General features: G+C 35.9%; 1 protein-coding gene across 3 annotated transcripts in view; it reads left to right on the top strand.

Moving 5' to 3' along the window:
* The window catches only part of PIK3R3 (phosphoinositide-3-kinase regulatory subunit 3), a 98,043-nt gene that overhangs the window by 64,516 nt on the left and 10,080 nt on the right, over window positions 1-23,447 (top strand). For all 3 annotated transcript variants that reach the window (XM_063105207.1, XM_063105206.1, XM_063105205.1), the window contains exons 4-6: window positions 6,845-7,025; window positions 7,680-7,805; window positions 21,076-21,218. In XM_063105207.1, coding sequence (XP_062961277.1) covers window positions 6,845-7,025; window positions 7,680-7,805; window positions 21,076-21,218 — 450 coding nt within the window. The remainder of the gene's footprint in view (window positions 1-6,844; window positions 7,026-7,679; window positions 7,806-21,075; window positions 21,219-23,447) is intronic.

Below are 23,447 nucleotides of genomic sequence, written 5' to 3'. Positions count from 1 at the left end.
ATTGTGGCAAGCTCCAAGACAGAAAGGCAGGAGAAGATTAGAGTCTTGCTTTGGAAAGCTGGGAACTGTGAATAAAAACATATATATACACACACATATATATATATCTCACAGGGCCATTTGATCTTTCAGTCATATGGAGCTAGCATCTTCCTTTTGAAATAGTTCATTTTATTGTTGAGCAGCTGTAAAGTTTAGAGGATTATCTTTGTGCTGGGTACTGTGCTAGGAGTGGGAATATGGATATGAATACATGGTTATACCCTCAAGAGTTCACAGTCCAAGTTTGTAATAGTTGAATAGGAGAGATATACATATACTATACCTTAATGCAGTGTGCTAAGTGTTTTATCAGGGTTCTCCCAATTTCCTCTTCCCCATAAACCCTGGTAACCATTGTTCTACTTTGTTTCTATGAATTTGACTATTCTAGGTACTTCATATAACCAGATCATATATTTGTCCTTTTGCATCTGGCTTATTTCATTCAGTATAAGGTCTTCAAGGTTCATCCATGTTGTAGCGTGTGTCAGAATTTCATTCCTTTTAAGGCTGAATAATATTCTATTATATGTATATATTCCATTTTGTTTTTTCGTCAGTTGATAGACATTGGCAAGAATGTTCTAAAGCTTTCATGTATCTAGCACAAGATCTGACATATAGTAGGTGCTCAGTAAATATTTGAATGAAGGACAATAAACGAGAGAAAGATAAAGAGAAGGTTTCTCAGAGGAAATGACAGTTGAGCTGGACCTCGTTGGCTTTTGCTAGGCAGAAAAGTATTGGTTTTTATTCAATTTAATAAATACTTAGAGCTCAGTGCTAGTTACTCTATAGGGGATCTAACAGTGAGTTAAAACTTTTTCTTAAGGAACACATAGGCTAGTGAGGGAATAAGAAAATTGCTTTGAATTAAAGTTAAAATAACAGGAGAGGTTCAAACAAAATGCTTTGGGGGCTGAAAGGAGGAAATGAGAGAATATAGAAAATCATTAAAAGAATTACTTTCTGTAATGATGAACATGATAATTATCCTAATTTGATCATCACACATTGTACGCAGGTATTGATATTCAACTCTATAACCCACAAATATGTTTAATCAGTTATTTTTTAATAAAAAAGCCAAGAGAGAATATAGAAAGCTGACCTTCATAGAAGAAATTACATTTGCAATCTATCTTAATGAGGGGATAGGTTTGGACATGTAGAAACTGGGAGAGGAATTGCAGCAAAAACAATAGGAACAAAGGTTTAGAGGCAAGAAATTATAGCTATGTTTTGTCAGATGCAGTGTTGCTTGGCTAGAGGGTAAAGTTTGTAAAGAGGAGGAAATGGTTGAAGGTAGAAGGCTGAAAAGGGGTCATGTTAAAAAGGGCCTTGAATTCTAAAATTTGGAGTTTGTATTTAATATTAAGGGTAGGCAGGGGGAACCACTGCATTTTTTTTTTTTTTTTAGCACGGAAGTTGTGATCAGACTATATTTTAGTAGAAAGACTAAAAGAGGACAGATACTAGTAAAGCATTAGAAAGCTATTATGAATTCAGAGGAAATGATGATCTAGAATAGGATTTATTCTTTAATCATTTAATGTTTACTGAGTGCCCACATGTTTCAGATACTGTTCTAGGCAAAGGAAATGATGAAGAAGAATGACATGGTCTCTCTTCTCTAGTGTTTATATTCTTGTGGGGGTAGGGAGGATTGAGGAGAGGAAGACAAAATAAACACAAAAAAGAAATGAGTTAACTTCACAGTGTATGAAGTGTTATGTAAAGATACATAGGATTATATTATAGAGAACTTAGGGAAATGGAATTTAAGATAGTTTTGAGAAGGGCCTCTCTGAGGAAAGGATCTCTGAGAACTGAAGAATTAAAAGAGCCAGCCAGGAAGGTGTTCCAGGAAAGGGAACAGAAAATGCAAAGACTGATTTGGGCAAGATTTGGTGGATGTGACAAATAAAGAGACCATTGTGACAAGCTTACAGTGTGAACCAGAGAGTAGTAGGATATGAAACTGAAAGGGGGAAGGAGCAAGATACAGAGAACTTAATGGGCCATGGTAAAGAATTTGAATCTTATTTCTAAGTGCAAAAATAAAAAGTTGATAAAGAGTTTTAAACAGGGAATGACATGATCAAATTATTATTATTAATTATTATTATTATTATCAATTACCTAGGTTAGTGGCTCTAGGAAAGGAGTTGAGGAGTTAAAAGGCAATGTGGAGTTAAGACCAAAAGGGATTTGGCAATAGAATAGATTTGAGGTTGGGGGGAAGTTGAAGGTGGCTGGTTTGAGCCTGCTAGGCTTAGAATGAATGTGCTATTTATAGAAATAGGAAAGTCAGGAGCAATTGTTTTATTGAGGAAGAAGGGATAGATGTTGATTTTTAGCTGCTCCAGATCTGCCAGGTAAAAATGTATCTAGAATATAGTTAGAAATGTAGGTTTAATGCTTATGAGGAAATATAGGGCTACAAAAAGAGTCAGGTACCATATGCATAGAGTAAATGGGATTTTAAAAAAAGAGTATATAGAGGGGGAAAAAAGGGTAGAGGCTGAAGGCAAAATTTTTTAGGGAATAACTGTGTTTGGAATCACGAAGGAGACAGAAGAAGAGTAGTTTGAGATTGAAAGAGAAGAGTAATGTTGTCAAAGTCGCAGGAGGATGAAATATTAAGAAGGAAGGTGGGGGAGGGAGGAGGAAGGGCTGGGATAGAAGGAAAGGGGAGAGTCTAAATTTGGTAAACAGTGACCCTCAAATGAGAAGAACGAGAGTGAAACCAGACTGCAGAGAGTAGGCAGTAAAGAAGTAGAGGTTTTTCAGTTCAATAAACATTACTTTTTAAATAGTTAAATAGTATTCATTGTAGAAAATCTGGATGCTTAGCAGATCTTTAAGAATCTGTTATCCGGCCGACCCCGTGGCTCACTTGGGAGAGTGCGGCTCTGGGAGCGCAGTAGCGCTCCCGCCCCGGGTTCGGATCCTATATAGGGATGGCCGGTTGGCTCACTGGCTGAGCGTGGTCACAAAGAAGGACACACACACACACACACACACACACACACACACACACACACAAAAAAAAAAAAGAATCTGTTATCTTCTGGGCATTGGGCCAGGTGCCTGGAATATAAGGAGGAATGTCATAATTCTAACTGTTTGAGAAGATTACAGTGAGAATTAAAAATTCACAAATCCTCAGTTCCTTCGTGTCTTCTCTTCTCTCCTTCTATGATTAAAGTCCATGGTCCATTATTAAAATTACCATATATATCCTCAGCAAACTTGCTCTGCTCTCCCTCCATTGTAGTCACCTAACTAAATTCCAACATTTGTTAAATTCAGCTCTCCATCTATGCTTTGCTTATACCTGGACAGCTGAATGTGGAGAAAGACACTGTCACACTGACTGTTCTCACATTAAATTCATGACTACCAACTTTAAGTGGGCCTTTAGTACTGCTCAGCTTAACTTCTGTATTTCCACAATCCGTTCGCCTTTCCACTTTCCTAGATGACAATTTCATGTTCTTTTTTTCTCTTCAAATTGACAACTGTTCTTCCCCCTTTTAACTAAAGAACTTCCTTCCTATTTCATCGAGAATTTGTTCACAGTCGGAAGAGAACTCCCTTATGCTCCTATTGCCACAGCTATCAACATGTTTGCACATTAATGTGAATACTCTGCCCTTCTCCTGTTTCAGTGGATCATGTCCTTGTCCGGGGTCTACATCTCTATTTATGAACTGGATCCCATCCCATCCCTCTAATCCACTCAAGGACGTCACTCTAGGAATTATCTTGTCCTCTTTTTTGGATCAACAATTTTTGTCTCTCTACTGAGCCATTCCCATCGGCATATAAATATGCTGTATTATCTCTCATTTAAAATAATAAAGAAAATTCCTTTGACCCTATATATTTCTTTCTAGCTACTTCACTGTTTCTCTGCTCTTGTTTACAGCTATTTGTGGAGACAGTTGTCTATGGGCATTTCTTCTCTCTCTTCTTTCATTTTCTTGAATCCACTCCAGTGTGGCTTCTGCTGAAACCATTTAGTCAGGGTCACCAGTGATCTCTTCTTTGCCAAACCCTGTTGATAATTTCCTTTGTTGAAATGCTTTTTATTTTATTTTTTTGGTGGCTTGCTTGTACGGGGAACCGAATCCTTGATGTTGGTGATATAACACCGCGCTCTAACCAATTGAACTAACTGGCCAGTCAAACCAATTTTTGAAAGCATTTCAGGCTGGTTGGTTAGCTCAGTTGGTTAGAGCGTGGTGTTATAACACCAAGGTCAAGGGTTCGCATCCCCGTACCGGTCTGCTGCCAAAAAAATAAATAAATAAAAATCGGTTTTTAGGATATCACACTTTGAGTTCTCCTCTTACTTCATTAATTGCTCCCTCTCTGTTTCCTTTGCTGGTCCTTCCTCATATCCCTGACTACTAAACATCTGCATACCTCAGGACTTAGACCTTGGATCTCTTCTCTTGTCCAACTATGCTCATCTTCAGATAACATCTATGGGCTGACAACTCCTGAATTTATATCCCTAGCCCAGACCTTTCTCGACTGAACTTTAGACTCTTTAAATAAGCTGCTAAATTATATGCTTTTGAATGTTCAGTAGGCATCTCAAACTTAACATGTCTAAAACCAAACTTTTTTTCCTTTTATATAGCCTTTGTCATATCAATAAATGCACAATTCCATTTTTCTGATTGATTAAGATAAAAACCTTGAAGTCATCTTTATCTTTTCTCTTTCTCTAAATACCCATATCCAAGCCTTCAGCAAATCCTGTTAGCTCTCTCTTCAAAATATATTAAGAATTTCACCATTTCTCATTATCTCTGCTGCTGCTTCCCTCGTCCAAGACACCATCATCTCTTACCTAGATTATTATGGTAGTCTCCCAACTCTTCTTTCCACTTCTACCCCTGGCCACTTTGAACAATATTTTCACAACTGAGCAACTAGTGTGAGTCTTTTAAACCACAAGATAGATTACATCATTCTGCTCAAGACCCTCTTTTGTCTCCCCATCTCACTCACTAAAAGCCAATGTCCTTACAATAGCCAGTGGGCTGTTGTTACATGGTAAGCTGCTTTTACATCTCTCACTACATTTTGTACTTCTCTCCTGTTTGCTCATTCAGCCCCAGCATCACTGGCCTCCTTGCTGTTCCTCAAACATGCCAAGCAGGCTCCTACCCCAGGGGCTTTGTACTTGCTATTCTCTCTACCTGGAAAACCTTTCCCTCAGATATCTGCTGTGTTAGCTCCCTCACTTCGTTTAGGACTCTGCTCAAATGTCACCAGAACAGAGAGGTTTTTCTTGAGCAACATGTATAAAATGGCAATTCCTCTACCGCCAGAAGTATTTCTTCCCTTTACTCTGCTTTATTTTTTTCCATAGGACTTATTACCATTTGATATATCTAGTTGTTATTTTTAATGTTCTGTCTTGAGGAATTTTTTATCTTCTTTAATAAACTGAAAGATGGAGATATGTTCCTCATGCTATTAAAATAGAAGCTTCATGAGAGCACGGACTGTATCTGGCTTGTTTACCATTGTATCTGCAGTGACTCATAATTCCAGGCACATAGTAGATTTTCAACACATTTTTTTTTTTTTTTTTTAATGAATGAGTGCCTTTTCACTTTAGCAGAGACTGAGCTTGCATTTATTGTGAGTATATGTATGGGAGTACACACCTATAGTAACTACATATGATTAGGTGGCCTTTCTAATGTACATTTTATAGGAGTAGTTCATCATCCATCTAAATACTGATCTTCTAAGCATTGTTTAATTTAAATCAATCTGTAGGTTCAAACCTATTGTGTTTGACCTTTCACAAATCCCAATGCCTCATTTATCATGTGTAATAGCATGGCATAAAGAGATATGGAGGCATATTTTTTTCCACTAAGTCTGGGAATGGTACAGTATTTTGCTATGATATAATGAATCAACCTACTATGGTTTTAGATTATGCCTTATGGGACTTGCAAAACATTGCTATTTTAAACTTGGGTTATAAATTGTCTTTTAAGGGACCATTTGGATATGACTCAGTAAACAAAGGTGGTCTGAACTATTCAAGTATCAAATTACACCTATCTAATATACATGGTTCTTCAAAAGCTATCCTTTGTAAAACAGTTGAATGACTTTGAATCATTTACATGTTTTGATGGCCTAAATAAATAGTCATTTCCAAGAATTATAAGCAAGTATAAATGACAAAATAATATAAGGTGCTAGATTAATTACCCAACTGTAAATCATTCAAGGAGCTTAATTATGTTTGTGCATTGACAATAAAACCTTGAGTATGTCGGTGATTGTTTGACAAATATTTATCATCCTCTTCATATAGAAGTGGCTTCTGCTTCCCCCTCACCAAAGACAAATGATTACATATCTTTAGGTCCCAAAGAGATTGTCTCTGTTCTCCATGAAAAAATATTGATAGAATTTAAATCAGAAAATTAATTCAGAAAATAAACAAAAGATATAATTTACTTCTGTTTTAGATTTCTTCTTAAGTGATTTTTTTGCTAAATTTGTTGATACTTAATGCTATGTAGGTATGTTGGCCTTCAATAACCAAGGTATTTTATGGACAAAAGAAACAGATGTGACAATAATATGATATTATTTACACTTTCACACACATAATTACGTATGCCTTTTCACTCATTAACATAGTAAAACTTGTTAATTATGTGATACTAACCTCTCATATCTTCATATGAAAGTAGTACTTCAATAGAATTTTGGGGAGAAAAATCTACAGTTGTTGTCTTCTTATTCACAGGAAGGGAGGCAATAATAAGTTAATAAAGATTTATCATCGGGATGGTAAATATGGCTTTTCTGATCCTCTGACATTTAATTCTGTGGTGGAGCTCATTAACCACTATCATCATGAATCTCTCGCTCAGTACAACCCCAAACTTGATGTGAAGCTGATGTACCCAGTGTCCAGATACCAACAGGTATGCTTACAGAAGTCCTTGGGGGCTGTTGAGCAAGTCATTATTTAACAGCATCGTTTGATTCTACTTTACAGGCTTATCGGTTAGAAAGAAAAAAGAAATCTAGTCATTTAAAGTTTCTACTTAAGATTTTAGATATTTCTGGAACTTATTTTGTGGCTTGTGGCTACTGTTCTGTAATAGCTATTGTATATATTTATTTACTTTACAGAAAAATACTTCTGTTCCCTACTTATGCTGTATTTCTTAAAGTATAAATTACTTTGATGTGATTTAAAGGCTGATCTTAATGTTGAACGCAAAAGGACTTAGTGCTTTTGCATGCTTGATGTTAACATAGTGACTTAAACTTCTATAGTAGAAATACAATTTAAAAATACATAAAGTGGTTCTCATAGAAGTAGAGAGGTAAAATAATGGTTACCAGAGGCCTGTTGGGGGTGGTGGGGAGGAAGTGGTGGACTAATAGGTACGAAACTGTGCTGTCTACCCTAAGTGAATCATTGTGCAGTACACGCATGTATTGAAACAACATACTATACCCCATAAATATGTACAAGTAAATATTAAAGTATTTTGGGAAAAAAAACAGATGTGGAAAAACTCACACATCAGAATTATAACATTCTTTACTTCTTTTGTTTACCTGTATAGGATCAGTTGGTAAAAGAAGATAACATTGATGCAGTAGGTAAAAACTTGCAGGAGTACCACTCTCAGTATCAGGAAAAGAGTAAAGAGTATGATAGGCTATATGAAGAATATACCAGAACATCCCAGGTTAGTATATTTTTGTTTTTTGGGCTAATAAGTAGGCAATGTTGTAGTTGCATCAGATTTGCTATAATTCACATGATGATCTCTAGCTGTCTTAATATTTTAAACAGCCTTTTTGAGACTTTGATATAAATTCCCCTCCCATTTATGAGTCACTTTTTCATTGGTTAAGAATATAATTTGTATCAGTTAGTATTAACTAGTTAGTATTAACTGATTGCAAGTGACAAAAAAATAACAAAGGCTCTAGATAGAATTTTTTTTTCTTGTATATATAGGCAGTACAAGGGGCATTATGGCAACTCCACATTTATTAGGATTTATAGGCTTTTTCTGTCTTGATGTGTTGCTATCTGTGGAAGTCAGCTTACTCTGATATCAGCTATATCACAGCCACATTCAAGTGAACACAAAGGAAGGATAGGAAGGAGAAAGAAAGATTCCCTATTTTTAAGGCGACTTCCTAGAGGAGCACACACTGCTTTCACTTTTGTCCCACTGTCTAGAACTTACTTACATGATTGCATGTAGCTGCAGGTGACAACTAGCTGCAGGGGAGGCTGTGAAATCTAGTTTTTATTGGGTCAGGTATACCCAATTAACATTTGGAAGAAGGAATGAATGAATGAATGGAAATTGTGGGACCATTAGTAGTCTTGGCCACACAGTTTGTAGATCCTTAACCTTAATAATCAGTAATAATTATTTTAACATTTATGATAGAGAGCCAAAGTTATAGAATAATCTAGTTCTTTTCCTAGAGCTCCTTATTTCTGTTACTACTATGATTCTTTTTTAGCTAGACAGATTGGTTTAATTTGCTCTAAGTTGTTACATAGTACATGAAAGGTGTTGGGAATTTTGATGAAGGTGCTGTCTTCAGGGAAGTTTATCCTTTGTAATATTTGGATCAGTAGTGGCCTAGGAAAATATATTTAGCTGCATTTCTCATGTATGTTTTCTTGAAACACAGGCTTTTACTTTGAACATCAAATGATTTATAGAAGCATTAGCCCATATTGATTCTACTAAATGCCAAGTGAATTCTCAGTGCAACAATAACTTGCCTGGGTCCTTTCTAGAAGATGATAATGGATTTTTTTAGTGTTTATTTTCTATTTCATGGATTTCTGCTCTTTATTTTTTTCTTTCTTCTGCTTTCTTTCAGTTTAATTTTCTTTTTTTGTGGTTTCTTTAGGTGGAAATTTTGTTCATTGATTTTAAAACTTTATTTTCCAAAATAAGCATTTAAAGCTATAAATTTCCCTCTAAGCACTGCTTTAGGTGCATCCATAAATTTTGATATACTGTATTTTCATTGTTATTCAGTTTTAAATATTTTCTCATTTCCTTGTGATTTCTACTTTGGCCTATGTGTTATTTGATTTCTAAATATTTTATACTTTTTAATACACTACACTATAGTTAGAGTGCTGTGTAATAACACCAAGTCCCATATAGGCCGGCCAAAATAAATAAATGAATGAATGAATGAATGAATAAATGAAAAACATTTTAAAATAAGATATTACATTCTTTCTTTCTTTTTTTTAAAAATTTTATTTTGTTGATATGCAATGTGGTTGATTATTGTGGCCCATTACATTATTTATTTCTAATTTAATTTTGTTGTCAGTGAACATAATGAATATTAAGGTTATAGTCTTAGAATTTATTGACTTATTTTGTGGCCTAGCATATGCCTACCTTGGTAAACTTTCCATTTGCACTGAGCAAGACTGTGTATTCTGCAGGTGTTGGTGTAGTATGCTATAAATATCAATTAAGTCAAGGTGGTTGTCAGTGTCATTCAGATCTTCTATAGCTTTTCTGATTTTTTTTGCTAATTGTTCTGTCAGTTACTGAAAAGGAGTCTTAAAATCTCTAATTATGATTGTAGATTTGTCTATTTCTCTCATTATTTTGTCAGCTTTTGCTGTAGGAATATTGAAATTATGTTATTATTAGATGCTTACACATTTATGGTAAGTTTACTCCTGTATCAGTATGAAATATTCCTCTTTATATCTAGTAATCTTCCTGTTTTGAAGTCCAGTTTGATATATCCCCAAGAGCATTCATATGCTTATTATTTGCAGGATATATCTTTTTTTGTCCTTTTACTTTCAATCTATTGTGTCTTCATATTTAAGGTTCGTCTCTTATAGACAGTTTATAGTTGGGTCTGGCTTTTTAAAAAATCCACCCAACAATCTCTGCCTTTTAATTGGGGGGTAATGTTTATATTTCTTGTAATTATTGATATGGCTATATTTATGTTTACTATTTTGCTATTTGTTTTTTTATTTGCTCCATCTGTTTTTTGGTTCCTCTGCAGCTTTTTCATTGTCTTCTTTTGGGTCCAACGTTTTTTAGTATTTCATTTTAACTCATCTGGCTTTTTAGCTATAGCTCTTTGTTGCTGTTTTTTAAACGTAGTTGCTCTAGGGATTACAATATACATTCTTAATTTCTCACAGTCTACTTAGAGTTCATATTGTACCATGTATCATTGCAAATGTAAAGAACCTTGCAACCATGTCATTCTATTTACGCCTCCTGTTGTTGCCATATGTTTTACATCTACATGTGTTAACACCACAATTCAATATTATAATATTTGCATTAAGCATTCCATTGTCATTTAAAGATATTCAGAGAAGAAAAAAAAACAAGAGGGCCATTTGTATTTACTCACATATTTATCATTTTTGGAATTCTTCATTTTTTCCTATGAATCTGGGCTTTTCTCTGGTATCATTTCACATCAGCCTGAAAAACACACTAATACTTTCTGTCAGGCAGGTCACTTGGCAGCAAATTTCTCAGCTTTCATTTACCTGATAATGTGATGTGTGTGTGTTTTGCCTTCATTTTTTGGCCTTTGTCGAAAAAATTTTTTATTAAAAACTTTTTGATTGTAAAATATATGTAAAATTTTGTCCTTTTAACTATTCATGAGGGTACAATTCAGTGGCATTAAATACACTAACAATGTTGTATAACTACCACCACACTCTATTCCCAAAACTTTTTCATCATCCTCAATAAAAACTTTGTGTTTATTGAACAGTGAATCCTCCTTAACCCTTCCCCCAGCCCCCAATAACCTCTACTTTTTAACCCTATGAATTTGCCTTTAGTAGGTACCTTATATGAGTGGGATCATACAATATTTGTCCTTTCGTGTCTGGCTTATTTCTCTGTGTTTTCGAGGTTTGTTCATGTTGTAGTGTATATCAAAATTTCATTCTTTTTTATGGCTGAGTAATATACATTGTATGTGTATACCACATTTTGTTTATCCATTTATCTGTTGAGGGACATTTGGGTTGTTTCCAGCTTTTGACTATTGTGAATAATGCTGCTATAAACATTGGTGTACAAATATCTGCTCAAGTTCCTCCTTTCAGTTCTTTGGGGGGTTGGGGTTTTTTAAAATTTCTTTTTGGGTTTTTTTGCGGCTGGCTAGTACCAAGATCCAAACCTGCGACCATGGTGTTATAAAGCTGTGCTCTAACCGCTTAGCTAACTGGCCGGCCTCACGTTCTTTGGATATATAACTAATATTGGAATTGCTGAATCCTCTAGTAGTTCTATGTTTAACCCTATGTTTAACTTTTTGAGAAACTGCCAAACTTTTTCCACAGTGGCTAACCTGTATTACATTCCCACCAGCAGTGCATGAGGGTTCAAATTTCTCCATATCCTCCTAACCTTGTTATTTTTGGTGTTTTTTTGTTTTTTGGTTTTTTGGTTTTTTTGAATAGCCATCCTAGTAGTTGTGATGTGGTATTTCACTGTCTTTCATAGCTCTTTTTGCTGTTGAGTTTTAGGAATTTAAAAAATATATTCTGGGTATTAATCCCTTATCAGATACATGATTTGCAAATATTTTCCTTATTCTGAAGGATGTCTTTTTGCTTCCTTCATAGTATCCTTTGTTTCACAAAAGTTCTTGATTTCAATGAAGTTCAGTTTGTCTGTTTTTTTCTTTTGTTGTATGTGCTTTTGGTATAATATCTGTGAAATTGTTGCCAAATTCAATGTCCTAAAGATTTTCCCATGTTTCCTTCTAAGAGTTTATAGTTTTAAATATAGGTCTTTGATCCATTTTGAGTTAATTTTTGTATGTGATGTAAGGTAAGGGTCTAAACTTATTCTTTTGCATGTGAATACCTATTTTTCCTGCACTAGTTTTGGAAGACACGGTTCTTTCCTCATCATATGGTCTTGGAACATTTGTTGAAAATCCACTGATCATAGATGTGAAGGTTTACTTCTGGCTTTCTGTTTTATTCTGTTGGTCTTTACGTCTATTCTTATTTCACTATCATACTGTTTTGATTACCGTAGCTTCTTAATAAGCCTTGAAATTTGGAGGTTTCAGTCCTCCAACTTTGTTCTTTTTCAAGATTGTTTTTGCTATTCTGGGTCCCTTTTAATTCCACATGAATTTGAGAATCAGTTTTTCCATTTCTGCAAAATATGCCATTGGGATCTCAGTAGGGATTGCATTGAATCTGTATATTGTTTTGGGGGTAATATTGTAATCTTAATATTAAGGCTTCTAATTTATGAACACAGGATATCTTTCCATTTATTTATATCTTCTTTAATTTATTTCAGGAATGTTTTGTGGTTTTCAGTGTACAAGTCTTTTACCTCCTTGGTTAAATTTATTCCTGAGTACTTTATTCTTTTTGATGCCATTATAAATGGAATTGTTTTCTTAATTTCCTTTTTGGATTGTTTATTGCTTGTGTATAGAACACAACTGATTTTGTATATTGATTTGTGTCTTCCAACTTTGCCAAATTTGTTTATTGGCTCTAACAGTTTTTTGTGGATTCTTTAGGGTTTTCTACATATAAGATCATGTCTTTTGAGATAATATCCTACTTCTTCCTTTCTAATTTGGATGTCTTTTATTTCTTTTTTGCTTTAACTACATACCACGAAGTGGGCACAACAGAAATTTATTGTCTCACTGTTCTGGGGACTAGAAATCTGAAACCAAGTTGTTAATAGGGCTGTAATCTCTCTAAAGTTCTCTGGGGAGGATCCTTCTTTGCTTCTTCCTAGTTTCTTGTGGTTTTTGGCAATTCCCGGCATTCCTTGGTTTGTAGATGCATCACTCCAATCTTTGCTCCCATCATCAATGACATTGTCCCTGTGTGTCTCTGTTTTCTTTTCTTATAAGGACACCAGTCACTGGATTAGTGTCCACTTTAACCCAGTATGACCTCATCTTAATTTACAAATTACATCTGAAAAGATCCTATTTCCTAATAAAGTCCCATTCTGAGGTCCCAGGGGTTAGGACTTGAATGTATTTTTGGAGGGGGACGCAATTTAATTCTTAACATGGCCTACATCATGTTGAGGGAGTTCCTTTTTATTCTTAGTTTATTGAATATTTTTATCATGAAAGAGTGTTGGATTTTGTTAAATGTTTTTTCAGTATCAGTTAAGATGATCATGTGGTTTTTTTCTTCATTCTATTAACGTGATGTGTTATACTGACTGCTCTTTGTTTGTTGAACCACCCTTGCATTTTTGGGATAAATTCCATATGTTTGTGGTGTACAGTCTTCCTCATATGCTGCTGAATTCAATTTGCTAGTACTTTGTTAAGGACTTTTTATATCTATATTCATAAAGGATAATGATCTGTAGTTTTCTTGTAGTGTCTTGGTCTGACTTCAGTATCAGAGTAATTGATGGCCTCATAGAATGAGTTAAGTGTTCCCTCGTCTTTTATTTTTGGAAGAGTTTGAGAAGGATCTATATTAATTCTTTAAATGTTTGGTATATTCACTTGTGAAGCCCTGTGCTTTTTTTTGTTGGGAGATTTATGATTACTGATTACATCTCCTTACTTGTTATAGGTCTATTCAGATTTCTTCTTGAGTCTATTTCTCTTTCTTCTTGAATCAGTTTTGGTAGTTTGTGTACTTCCAGGAATTCGTCCATTTCATCTATGTTGTCCAATTTATTGGCATACAGTTCTTTATAGCATTCTCTTATAATCCTTTTTATTTCTGTAAAGTTGGTAGTAATGTCCCCTTTTTCATGGTTTCCATGGTTTCTGATGGGTAATCAACTATTAATTTTATTGAGAATTCCTTGTATGTGACAAGTTGCTTCTCTTTTGCTGCTTTCATGATTCTCTTTGTCTTTTGACAGTTTGACTGTGATGTGAAATATATTTTTTTATAACTTTGTCTACAATTAATTGTTATCTGAGGGAGGGTTAGCCAGCTATAAGCTATTCTAGTATTACTATAGCTAATGGTGCCTTGTTTTTTTCCTTTTTTTTTTTTTAAATAATTTTTTTAATTGATACATAATTGTATATATTTATGGAATACATGTGATACTTTGATAAATGTATACAATATGTAATGATCAAATCAGGGTAATTGGGATATCCATAACCTCAAACAATGATCATTTCTTTATTCTTTGTGTTGAGAACATTTCAAATCTTCTCTTCTAGCTCTTTTGTAATATACAATCAATTATTAACTATAGTCACCCTACTGTGCTATCAAAAACTAGAACTTGTTCCTCCTATCTAACTTATTTTTGTACCCATTAACGAGCCTTTCCCTGTCCTCCTTCACCTCTATCATTCCTAGCCTTTGGTAACTACTATTGTACTCTCTGCTTCTACGAGATCAATATTTTTAGCTTCCACATGAGAGTGAGAACATTCAATATTTGTCTTTCTGTGCCTGGCTTATTTCACTCAACATAATGTCCTCCAGACTCATCCACATTGCTGCAAATGACATGACTGTATTCTTTTTTATGGCTGAATAATATTCCATTGTGTATATATACCACATTTTCTTTATTCCTTCATCCATTGGTGGATACTTAAGTTGATTCCATATCTTGGCTGTTGTGAATAGTGCTGCAATAAACATGGGAGTGTAGATGTTTTCAACACACTGATTTCCTTTTTTTTGGGTATATACCCAGTAATGAGATTGCTGGATCTTATGGTATTTCTATTTTTGTTTTTTTGGGAACCTCCATACTGTTTTCCATAATGTCTGTACTAATTTACATTCCCACCAACAGTGTATAGTAGTTTACCCTTTCTCCACATCCTTGCCAACATTTGTTATTTTTTGTTTTTTTCATACTAGCCATTATAACTGGAATGAGATGATATCTCAATATGGTTTTGATTTGCATTTTCCTGATGATTACTGATGTTAAGCATTTTTTCATATATCTGTTGGCCATTTGTATGTCTTCTTTTGAGAAATGTCTATTGAGATTCTTTGCCCATTTTTTAATTGGATTATTTGTTTTTGTTTGTTTGTTTTTGTTTTTTTGCTGTTGAATTGTTTGTGTTCCTTATATATTGTGGTTATTAATCACTTTTTGGATGGATAGTTCATGAATACTTTCTCCCATACTGTAAATTGTCTTTTCACTCTGTTGATTGTTTCCTTTGCTGTGAAAAAGCTTTTTAGTTTGATATAATCCCACTTGTCTTTTTTTGCTTTTGCTGCCTGTGCCTTTGTGGTCTTACACACAGAAATTCTTTGCCCAGCCCAATGTCCTAAAGCATTTCACCAGTGTTTTATTCTACTGATTTCATAGTTTTGGATCTTACATTCAAGTCTTTAATCCCTTTTGAGTTGATTTTTGTATATGGTAAAAGATAGGGGTCTAGTCTCATTCTTCTGCATATGAATACCCAGTTTTCCCAGCATCATAGTGACTTGTTTTGACCCTAGTACTTATGTTCTTGATTTTCTCAGCCCCGAAGCCCTTGATCTTCATTTCCAAGCTAGTGTCTGCACCAGGAACCAAGGGACTGGTGGGGCTGATTAGGGGATATCAGCCTGTGTGTTAACCCATAGCTGAAATCACACTTTTCACACAATTCCACATGCTGTCTCCTTTACCTGAAACTACATCATAAGCATTTCTTAGGACATCAAGAATCCTAAGATGCACTTAATAATAGCAATTGCCTGTGGGGAATGGAGACTTTTACTTTGTATGATACAATGTGTGTAGAATTCAGCAGTAATTTATTTTCAATTTAACATGCATATTTATATAACTTTTATACTTTTTAAAACTCAATTTAAAAATAATTTCCAAAAAACAAATGTATTAGCTGTATAACATTCTATTGTGTATGTGATCATTTCACTATCCTCTAATGTTGACTACTTAGGTTGATTCAGTTTGAAGAAGCCTCAGTAAGCTCTTCTCCATTCCACCCCCAAACACTCACCTCATCACAGATAATTCATCTGGAAGAGCTAAGATAATAAAGAGAAGCTGAAATTTGCAGTTAAGAACACATGCACATGCGCACACACACACACACACAGAGGCACACCACATACACAGCAGAAGTATCAGGTAGAAAGAAAAAAAAGGTTATTGAAATATTCTGTTATTCTGAATAGCTAATAATAGAAAGTCCTAAAATAAAACAGAATCAAATATCTCACATAGGAAAGAAGACCATAACAGTATTTCTGGCCATTGTAATCCCACACCTCTTTCAGTAAGAACTCTGATATTCCACCCCAAGGCTGTTCTACTCTTAGCTTTCCCCATATCAGTTGAGAGCAATCAATCATATCCTTCTTGCTAAGGCCAAAATCCTTGGAGTTATCCTAGACCCTTTTTTTAAAATTTATTTTTTCATTGGTTATGAATATTCATAGGATACAAAGCTGACTGTCACCACTTGTGCCCAAAATGTGCTGGCCAGACCAATACTGACAGCATGCCCATTATCACAAATTGTGATTATACCCCATGTCCCCCACCTAATTAATCCCCAACTTCCCTCTTGCTCCCTCGTTCCCCCACTCCACTTTGCCACCCTATGCTCTCCCTCTGCAAGTCCAATGCACCACTGTGGTCTTTTCTTCCTTCCTTCTTTCTCTCTTAGCTCCCACTTATGAGTGAGTACATGTGGTATTTATTCCTCTGTGCTTTGCTTTTTTCACTCAACATAAGTTTCTCCAAGCTCATCCATGTTGTTGCAAATGGGAGAATTTCGTTCTTTTTTATGGCACAGTAGTATTCCATGATGTATATATACCACATTTTCCTTATCCAATCATCCATTGATGGACATTTAGGTTGGTTCCATATCTTGGCTATTGTAAACAGAGCTGCGATAAACGTGGGAATGCAGGTATCCCTTCAACATGATGATTTCCATTCCTTTGGGTATATATATATACCCAAAAGTGGGATTGCTGGATCAAATGGTAGATCTATCTGTAGTTGTTTGAGAAACCTCCATACTGTTTTCCATAGTGGTTGTACTAATTTACAGTCCCACCAACAGTGTGGGTTCAGAGTTGGTGGCCCAAGAAACTGCTTCATCTTGGTTTCTTTGGAGGCTCTGAAACACTTCTCTCTTTTTTTCTCCTATTCTGTAAGGCCGCCCCTCGTCTTACTTTTCTGTTCTTTGTTTGTGCCCTCTTCAACTTGTCTTTGTCCCCGTGTTTTTATCTCCTGGTGCTGGCCTTTCCCAGACTCGGCCCTCCATCCTGCTCCTGACATTTTGCCTTCTGCCTTGGAAACAGGCACCTGCTGCTCCACGGCGCAGTGAGATGACAGTGTAGGAGCATTCCCTTCTCTCCACATCCTTTCCAGCATTTGTTATTCTCTATCTTTTTGATTATAGCCAATCTCACTGGGGTGAGGTGCTATTTCAATGTGGTTTTAATTTGCATTTCCCTGATGATTAGTGAGTTGAGCATTTTTTGTACCTCTTCACCATTTGTAGTCTTCCCTAGACTCTTTCAAGAAATCCTATTCACTTCATACTTAGAATCCAACCTCTTCTCACCACCTTCACTACTAATACTTTGGTCTACACTACTATCATTTCTTGCCTGGGTTTACCACAGAAACTTCCTAACTAGTCTTCTTGCCCTTATCTATGTTTCCCTCTCCCAAATCAATTCTCAACATAGCAACCAGGGTGATACTTGTAAAATGTAGGTCAGATCACATCACTCCTTTGTTTAAAACCCTGCTCTGGTTTTACATTTAACACAGAGTAAAAGCCAGAGTCCTTTCTACAATGGCCAGCATGATCCATGCCCCTTTTCCTCTCTGACCTCATTTCTTGTAACTCTCTTTTTCATTGTGCTTCAGCTACACTAGCCTCCTTGCTGTTCCTTAAATATGCTACACCTGCTTCTTAGTTTCGAGTGTTCGCACTGGATGTTTGTTTGCCTGGAACACTTTTCTTCCAGATAGTTATCTGGCTAACCCCCTCACTTCTTCATGTCTGCTCAACATCATTGTCTCAATAAGGCCTACATGAAAACTTTATTTAAAATTGCAACTTGCAATCTGATCCTCCTTTCCCACTCTACTTTTCTTTTTTCATAATAATTCTTACCTTCTAACAAACTATTTGATTTACTTACTTATTAAATATCTGTTGTTTATTGTATGTATCCCCCCTCTAAACTATAAGTTCCAGGAGGGCAGAAATCTATGCCTAAGTTCATTTGTTCCTATATCCCAAATGCTTCAAATAATGCCTGGCATAGGGTTAGTGTTCAGTTATTTATTGAATTGATTTATGCATGATAATGAACCAAAAGCACTTCACCCTTGGCTGGAGCCTGGAGTCAGACTCATTGTATGAACTGGGTCTATGGGAGGGCTAACCTTCCCATGAACAGAGGCTAGAAAAAATGGCCACTGTTACATGTGGCTTTGCTTGTGTAGAGCTGCATTTCTGCTTTCTTGTCATGGCTGGAGAAAGCAGAGAAAGCTCCACCTGCTGCCCACATGTTCAGTAACATTGGGGGATTTAACTGTAAAATAGGAGTCCTGAGCGGTTGATATGAGATTGGGTGGGGAGTTGGGTATAGGAGTAGATGGAGGCAAATAAAAAATTCAAAGGGCACTTAATTTCTCTATGTGAGAACTGGGAGCAAGACTTTTTGAGTAGGGGCTGGGCAGAGAAGAACCATAGAGGCTTGAAGCTTTGAGAGGTGGGGAGAAGAGAGGGACCCAGTGATTAGCAGTACAGGAGATGTGCTAGGAAAATAAGTGTTAAAGGGGAGGGCAATTGGAGATATGGTGTTAAGATATGTGTTACAGACCTCTTCTGTTTTTCCTGGGGAATTAGATAAAATCTAGATTGTTTTGATGTAAGTGAATTCTTTTCAGAGAATGGGAAGAGATTGTGTACCCTTAGTCAGAGTTGGCACAGGGTGAGAATAGACACATATGGGGAAATTTGACATCTGGATTACATGTAATTAGGAAGAATAGTGATGGATTGGGATAAGAGAGAGGCATTTGGCAATGAGGAGATCGTTGATGACCTTGAAAAGAGTAGTCTGTGATGGCAAGTGCAAAACCTAGGATAGAGTGAATTGGTGTGAATGAGAGATGAGGAAAAAGAGACAGCCCAAATAAGCAACTCTTTAAAGAAGCTTAACTGTGACTCAAGGAGAATTTAGGATTAAAAGATTTTTTTTTCAAACTGGTGTTATCAAAAGTTGTTTGTATGCTTGTTGATGAGAAGGAACCATTAGACTGAGTTTATGATGTTAGTGGGGCTGGCTGATGTGAGGAAGTGAAGTATTTGAGAAAGGAAGAGGAGATGAGGCCCATAGCACATGCAGATAATGGAGGAGAAGAGAGAGAAGGGGTGCAGATACGGATAGGTTTATAGTTTTGATGGTAGGTATAGTGGCATTGTTTATGGGGGAGCTACTAGTTTGGTAGTGATATCAAATACTTTCCCCTTTGCTGTCCTACTTACCAATACATATGCCACTGTTAGTAAGGTCTAAATTTTTGGTGTTTTCTTTGAAGATCCAGTGCCACAGCTTTATAGGTGATATCTAACCTTGTAAAATAGGAACAAGACCCTCCACTATAATTTAAGAGTTTTAGAATATGTAGCTATATATTTAGATATGGGCATTCCAGTAGTTTTTCTGTATTATCTGAGATATGTATAATATATCTTCAACTATATGGACCATCATAAGATTCTAGCTTACCTCATCTGCTAGTCCTCTTATGTTACAGCCCTACTGAACAATTGTTGATCCCTGAACATGCCCTGTTATTTCTTGCATATACTATACCAATAGAGTTCAGGAATCTATTCCACCTGTGTATTCTGAATCCTAGAGGGCAGGCTCCATGTTTCATGAGTCCCTTTATCACCAGGTAGTTCTTTCTGTTTAGTGGATTCTCAATAATCATTTATTAAAATTAATAAATACTGGATAGTTGAGGAATTATGCCATGAGCTTCAAAACTTTTAGAATTGTAAACATTTAGGATTACAATCCTCTTATGCTTTTATGCATATTTATTGCCTTCCTAAGAAGTAAACTGAACAAAATTTTACTCTGTTAAGATTTTAGGGGAATCATGGTACGGATGCTAAAGTCTACTAGCAAATACCCTTATGCAGAGCTCATGTGACACCGAATGGCTTAGCCTACTAGGCTTTTGGAGTGCTTAAGTCTGTTTTGTGGAGCTGTTAGTTTTCTTTCTTTCTTTTTTTTTTTTTTTTAAGATGACTGGTAAGGGTATCTCAACCCTTGGCTTGGTGTTGTCAGCACCACGCTCAGCCCGTGAGCCAACCGGCCATCCCTATATAGGATCCGAACCCATGGCCTTGGTGTTATCAGCACCATACTCTTCCGAGTGAGCCATGGGCTGGCCGTTGGAGCTGTTAGTTTTCATCTTATTTTTCTTAGTGCATCTGACTAGTAACTATTCTTCCCTTTTTCATTTTCTGCTTCTAGTCTACTGATGAATCTGTTTGGAAAACTAAGCACATACTTTAGAAATGAAACTGTGAATAAATAGACTCTATAGGGTTTTTCTGGGAATAAAACTTTGCAGTTTGGTGCATGGAACTCCTTATCTCTATCCATTCACTGCTTATGGGGGTCAGCACTATAATTATGGCACAAAGGGAGAATGTGATCCTTGTCTTGAGTGTGTTCAGGTTTAATATCTCTTTGTGGCACAGGCCTTTCTGTGGTTCCCAGCTATATTTCAGGTAATGGTTCTTTTTCATTTATTTTATAGTTTGAGAGATGTATTTCGCATATAAGTAATAGGGTAGGGGTTTGAATAAAGAGTCTTGTTTTAGTCCTCTTAATGGGGTCTTATATAGGATTATAACTAGAATTATAAGACTTTTTTTTAAGACCAAGGTTACAAAAAATAATAAAGATAATGAAGTGCATGCTTTTATTTTTCTCTCCTATAGGAAATACAGATGAAGAGAACTGCAATTGAAGCTTTTAATGAAACAATTAAAATATTTGAGGAGCAGCGTCACACACAAGAACAACATAGCAAAGAATATATTGAGCGATTTCGCAGAGAAGGAAATGAAAAGGAGATTGAACGGTAAATCTACTTAATACCTCTAAGTGTATCCCCGATAATTCCTGTCTTGTTTGCTTTTGCCCCTCAAACTGCATAGTCCTAACAGATGGAACTACTTGCTGTTCCCACTAATGGCACCAAACTCAACCTCCTCTCTGATGTGCTCTTCATCCCCCCAAATTGTTAACTCTTGCTCATCCTTTAGAACTCAGCTTAGACATGACTTTTTTTGGAAAATGTTGCCTGATTCCCCAGATCAGTTCAGAGGCTTTTTGTCAGTGTCCCTACAGAGTCTGGTCCTGATCTCTAGTGTAACATTTTACTGAATGCTATGCCCACACAACTGCAAGTTGAGAGTAGGCATGGTGGCTTATTTTCCCTGATAGCACCAGCACCTATTATGGAGCCTGGGAGTAAATAAAGGGTGCTCATTGAATTTTTTTTTTTTAACTAAAATCAACTTTGGCAGCAGTCTGAGAATAAATCAGAATGGAACAAGATTGTAGGCAGAAAGACCAGCCTGACTGTCGTTGCAGGTGGTTGCAGTGGTTGTGGTTAACAGGTTAAAAGATGGTGAGAGCCTGGACCAGAGCAGTGGCAGAAAAGATTGGAGCATTAATAGAAATGATGAGGACCAGATATGGGAGATGTGGGAGAAGTCAAAGATTATTTCTAGATTTCTGGTGTGAGTGACTGGGAAATGGTATTATTCACCAAAATAAAAAGTATACAAGGAGAGTTCAGGGTTTGAACCAATGAGTTTGAAGTTCCTGTGAGAACCCAGGTGGAGCTGTCTGGGAGGCAGGCAGCTGGTTGTTTGGATTTGGATCTCAGGGTACAGAAAGGATTTGGGAGGCATAAGTGTGTAGGTGATAGTAGATGCTAAGAATGAGATTATTCAGAGAGCAAGAAGCCTGAGAAGTATTGAATGTACCAACTAAAAGGATATTGGAAGCCTTTATCAAAGCAAATTTAATGGAGTATTTGAAGACTGAGCTAGATAATAGATTGAAGAGTGAAAAGATGTGAGAAAGTGAGTAATAAATAAAAATAAACCATATACAGTGGAAAAGGAAAATTATTTCTCATATTAGCAAAACAGTGTTAGTGAATTTCTGTGTGCATGAGGATAGAGCTAAGTGCTGTGAGGCTGTGTAGCTTAATAGTTAAAACTATGAACTTGAATTCTATACTGGCCATTTACTAGCCGTGTAACCTTGAGTGAGTTACTTAACCTGTCTGAGTCTGTTTCCTTCTCCATAAACTGTGGATAATGTCTTGTTGGAATGCTGTGAGAATTAAGTGATATACATAAGGGTACTTCAAAAAGTTCATGGACAAATAGAACTAAAAGATAATACAATCTTTCAATGAATTTTTTAAAGTACCCTCATATTTTGACACATGGAAGGCTTTCAGTAAATGGTAATTATTATTATTAATAATAAAGAAATAGAAAATAACATAGTTTAGTGCTCGCTTCGGCAGCACATATACTAAAATTGGAAAGAAAATAACATAGTTTAGTTGCAGAGGGAGGCAAAGTAGTATGATGAAGTTTTAATAATAATATAAAGCCACATATGAGGGTACTTCAAGAAGATCATGGAAAAATAGAATTAAAAGATGATGTTAATCTTTCCATGAACTTTTTGAAGACCCCTCATATTATTTTAAGTGACATATGAGTAGTGTGGACAGTTGTTACCATAAGAGTTCAGAGCATAGCAGAACTTTGAATGCTGGAAAGGCTTATAGCCATCATCTATTGCATGCTTACCAAAATGTGCCAAGCAGTGTTCTAGTTCTTTTACACGTACAAAGATACTTTTAAAAATTTGTGGAAAATAGATTTAAAAGATAATATGAATCCTTCCATGAATTTTTTGATGACCCCTTGTATTATAACATTTAATTAGAACAATAACCCAGTGAAGTAGATACTGTTCTAGGTACCCATTTTAAACAGATGAGGAAGTGAAGGCACAGAGAAGTTAAGTACTTTGTCCACAGCCCCACAGTAAACGGCATGCAGAGATTCAAAACTAGGCAGGCTAACTTCAAAGCCATTATTGTTAACTGCTATGCTGTGCTACCTCTTGAATATTGTACATATAGCTATACTTGTTCCGTCATGGCTGGATCCAGGGCCCAAACAAGGTCATGGGGCTTCTCTCTCACATTGTCTTTTGACTGAGTTTTTCTCTGGGTTGGCTTTATCCTCAGGCAGGCTTTCCCTTTGAGATGGTA

The sequence above is a fragment of the Cynocephalus volans genome, chromosome 8 (genome assembly GCF_027409185.1).
Source record: "Cynocephalus volans isolate mCynVol1 chromosome 8, mCynVol1.pri, whole genome shotgun sequence".
In the NCBI taxonomy this organism is placed as follows: domain Eukaryota; kingdom Metazoa; phylum Chordata; class Mammalia; order Dermoptera; family Cynocephalidae; genus Cynocephalus; species Cynocephalus volans.
This window is presented reverse-complemented; position numbering and strand designations above follow the sequence as displayed.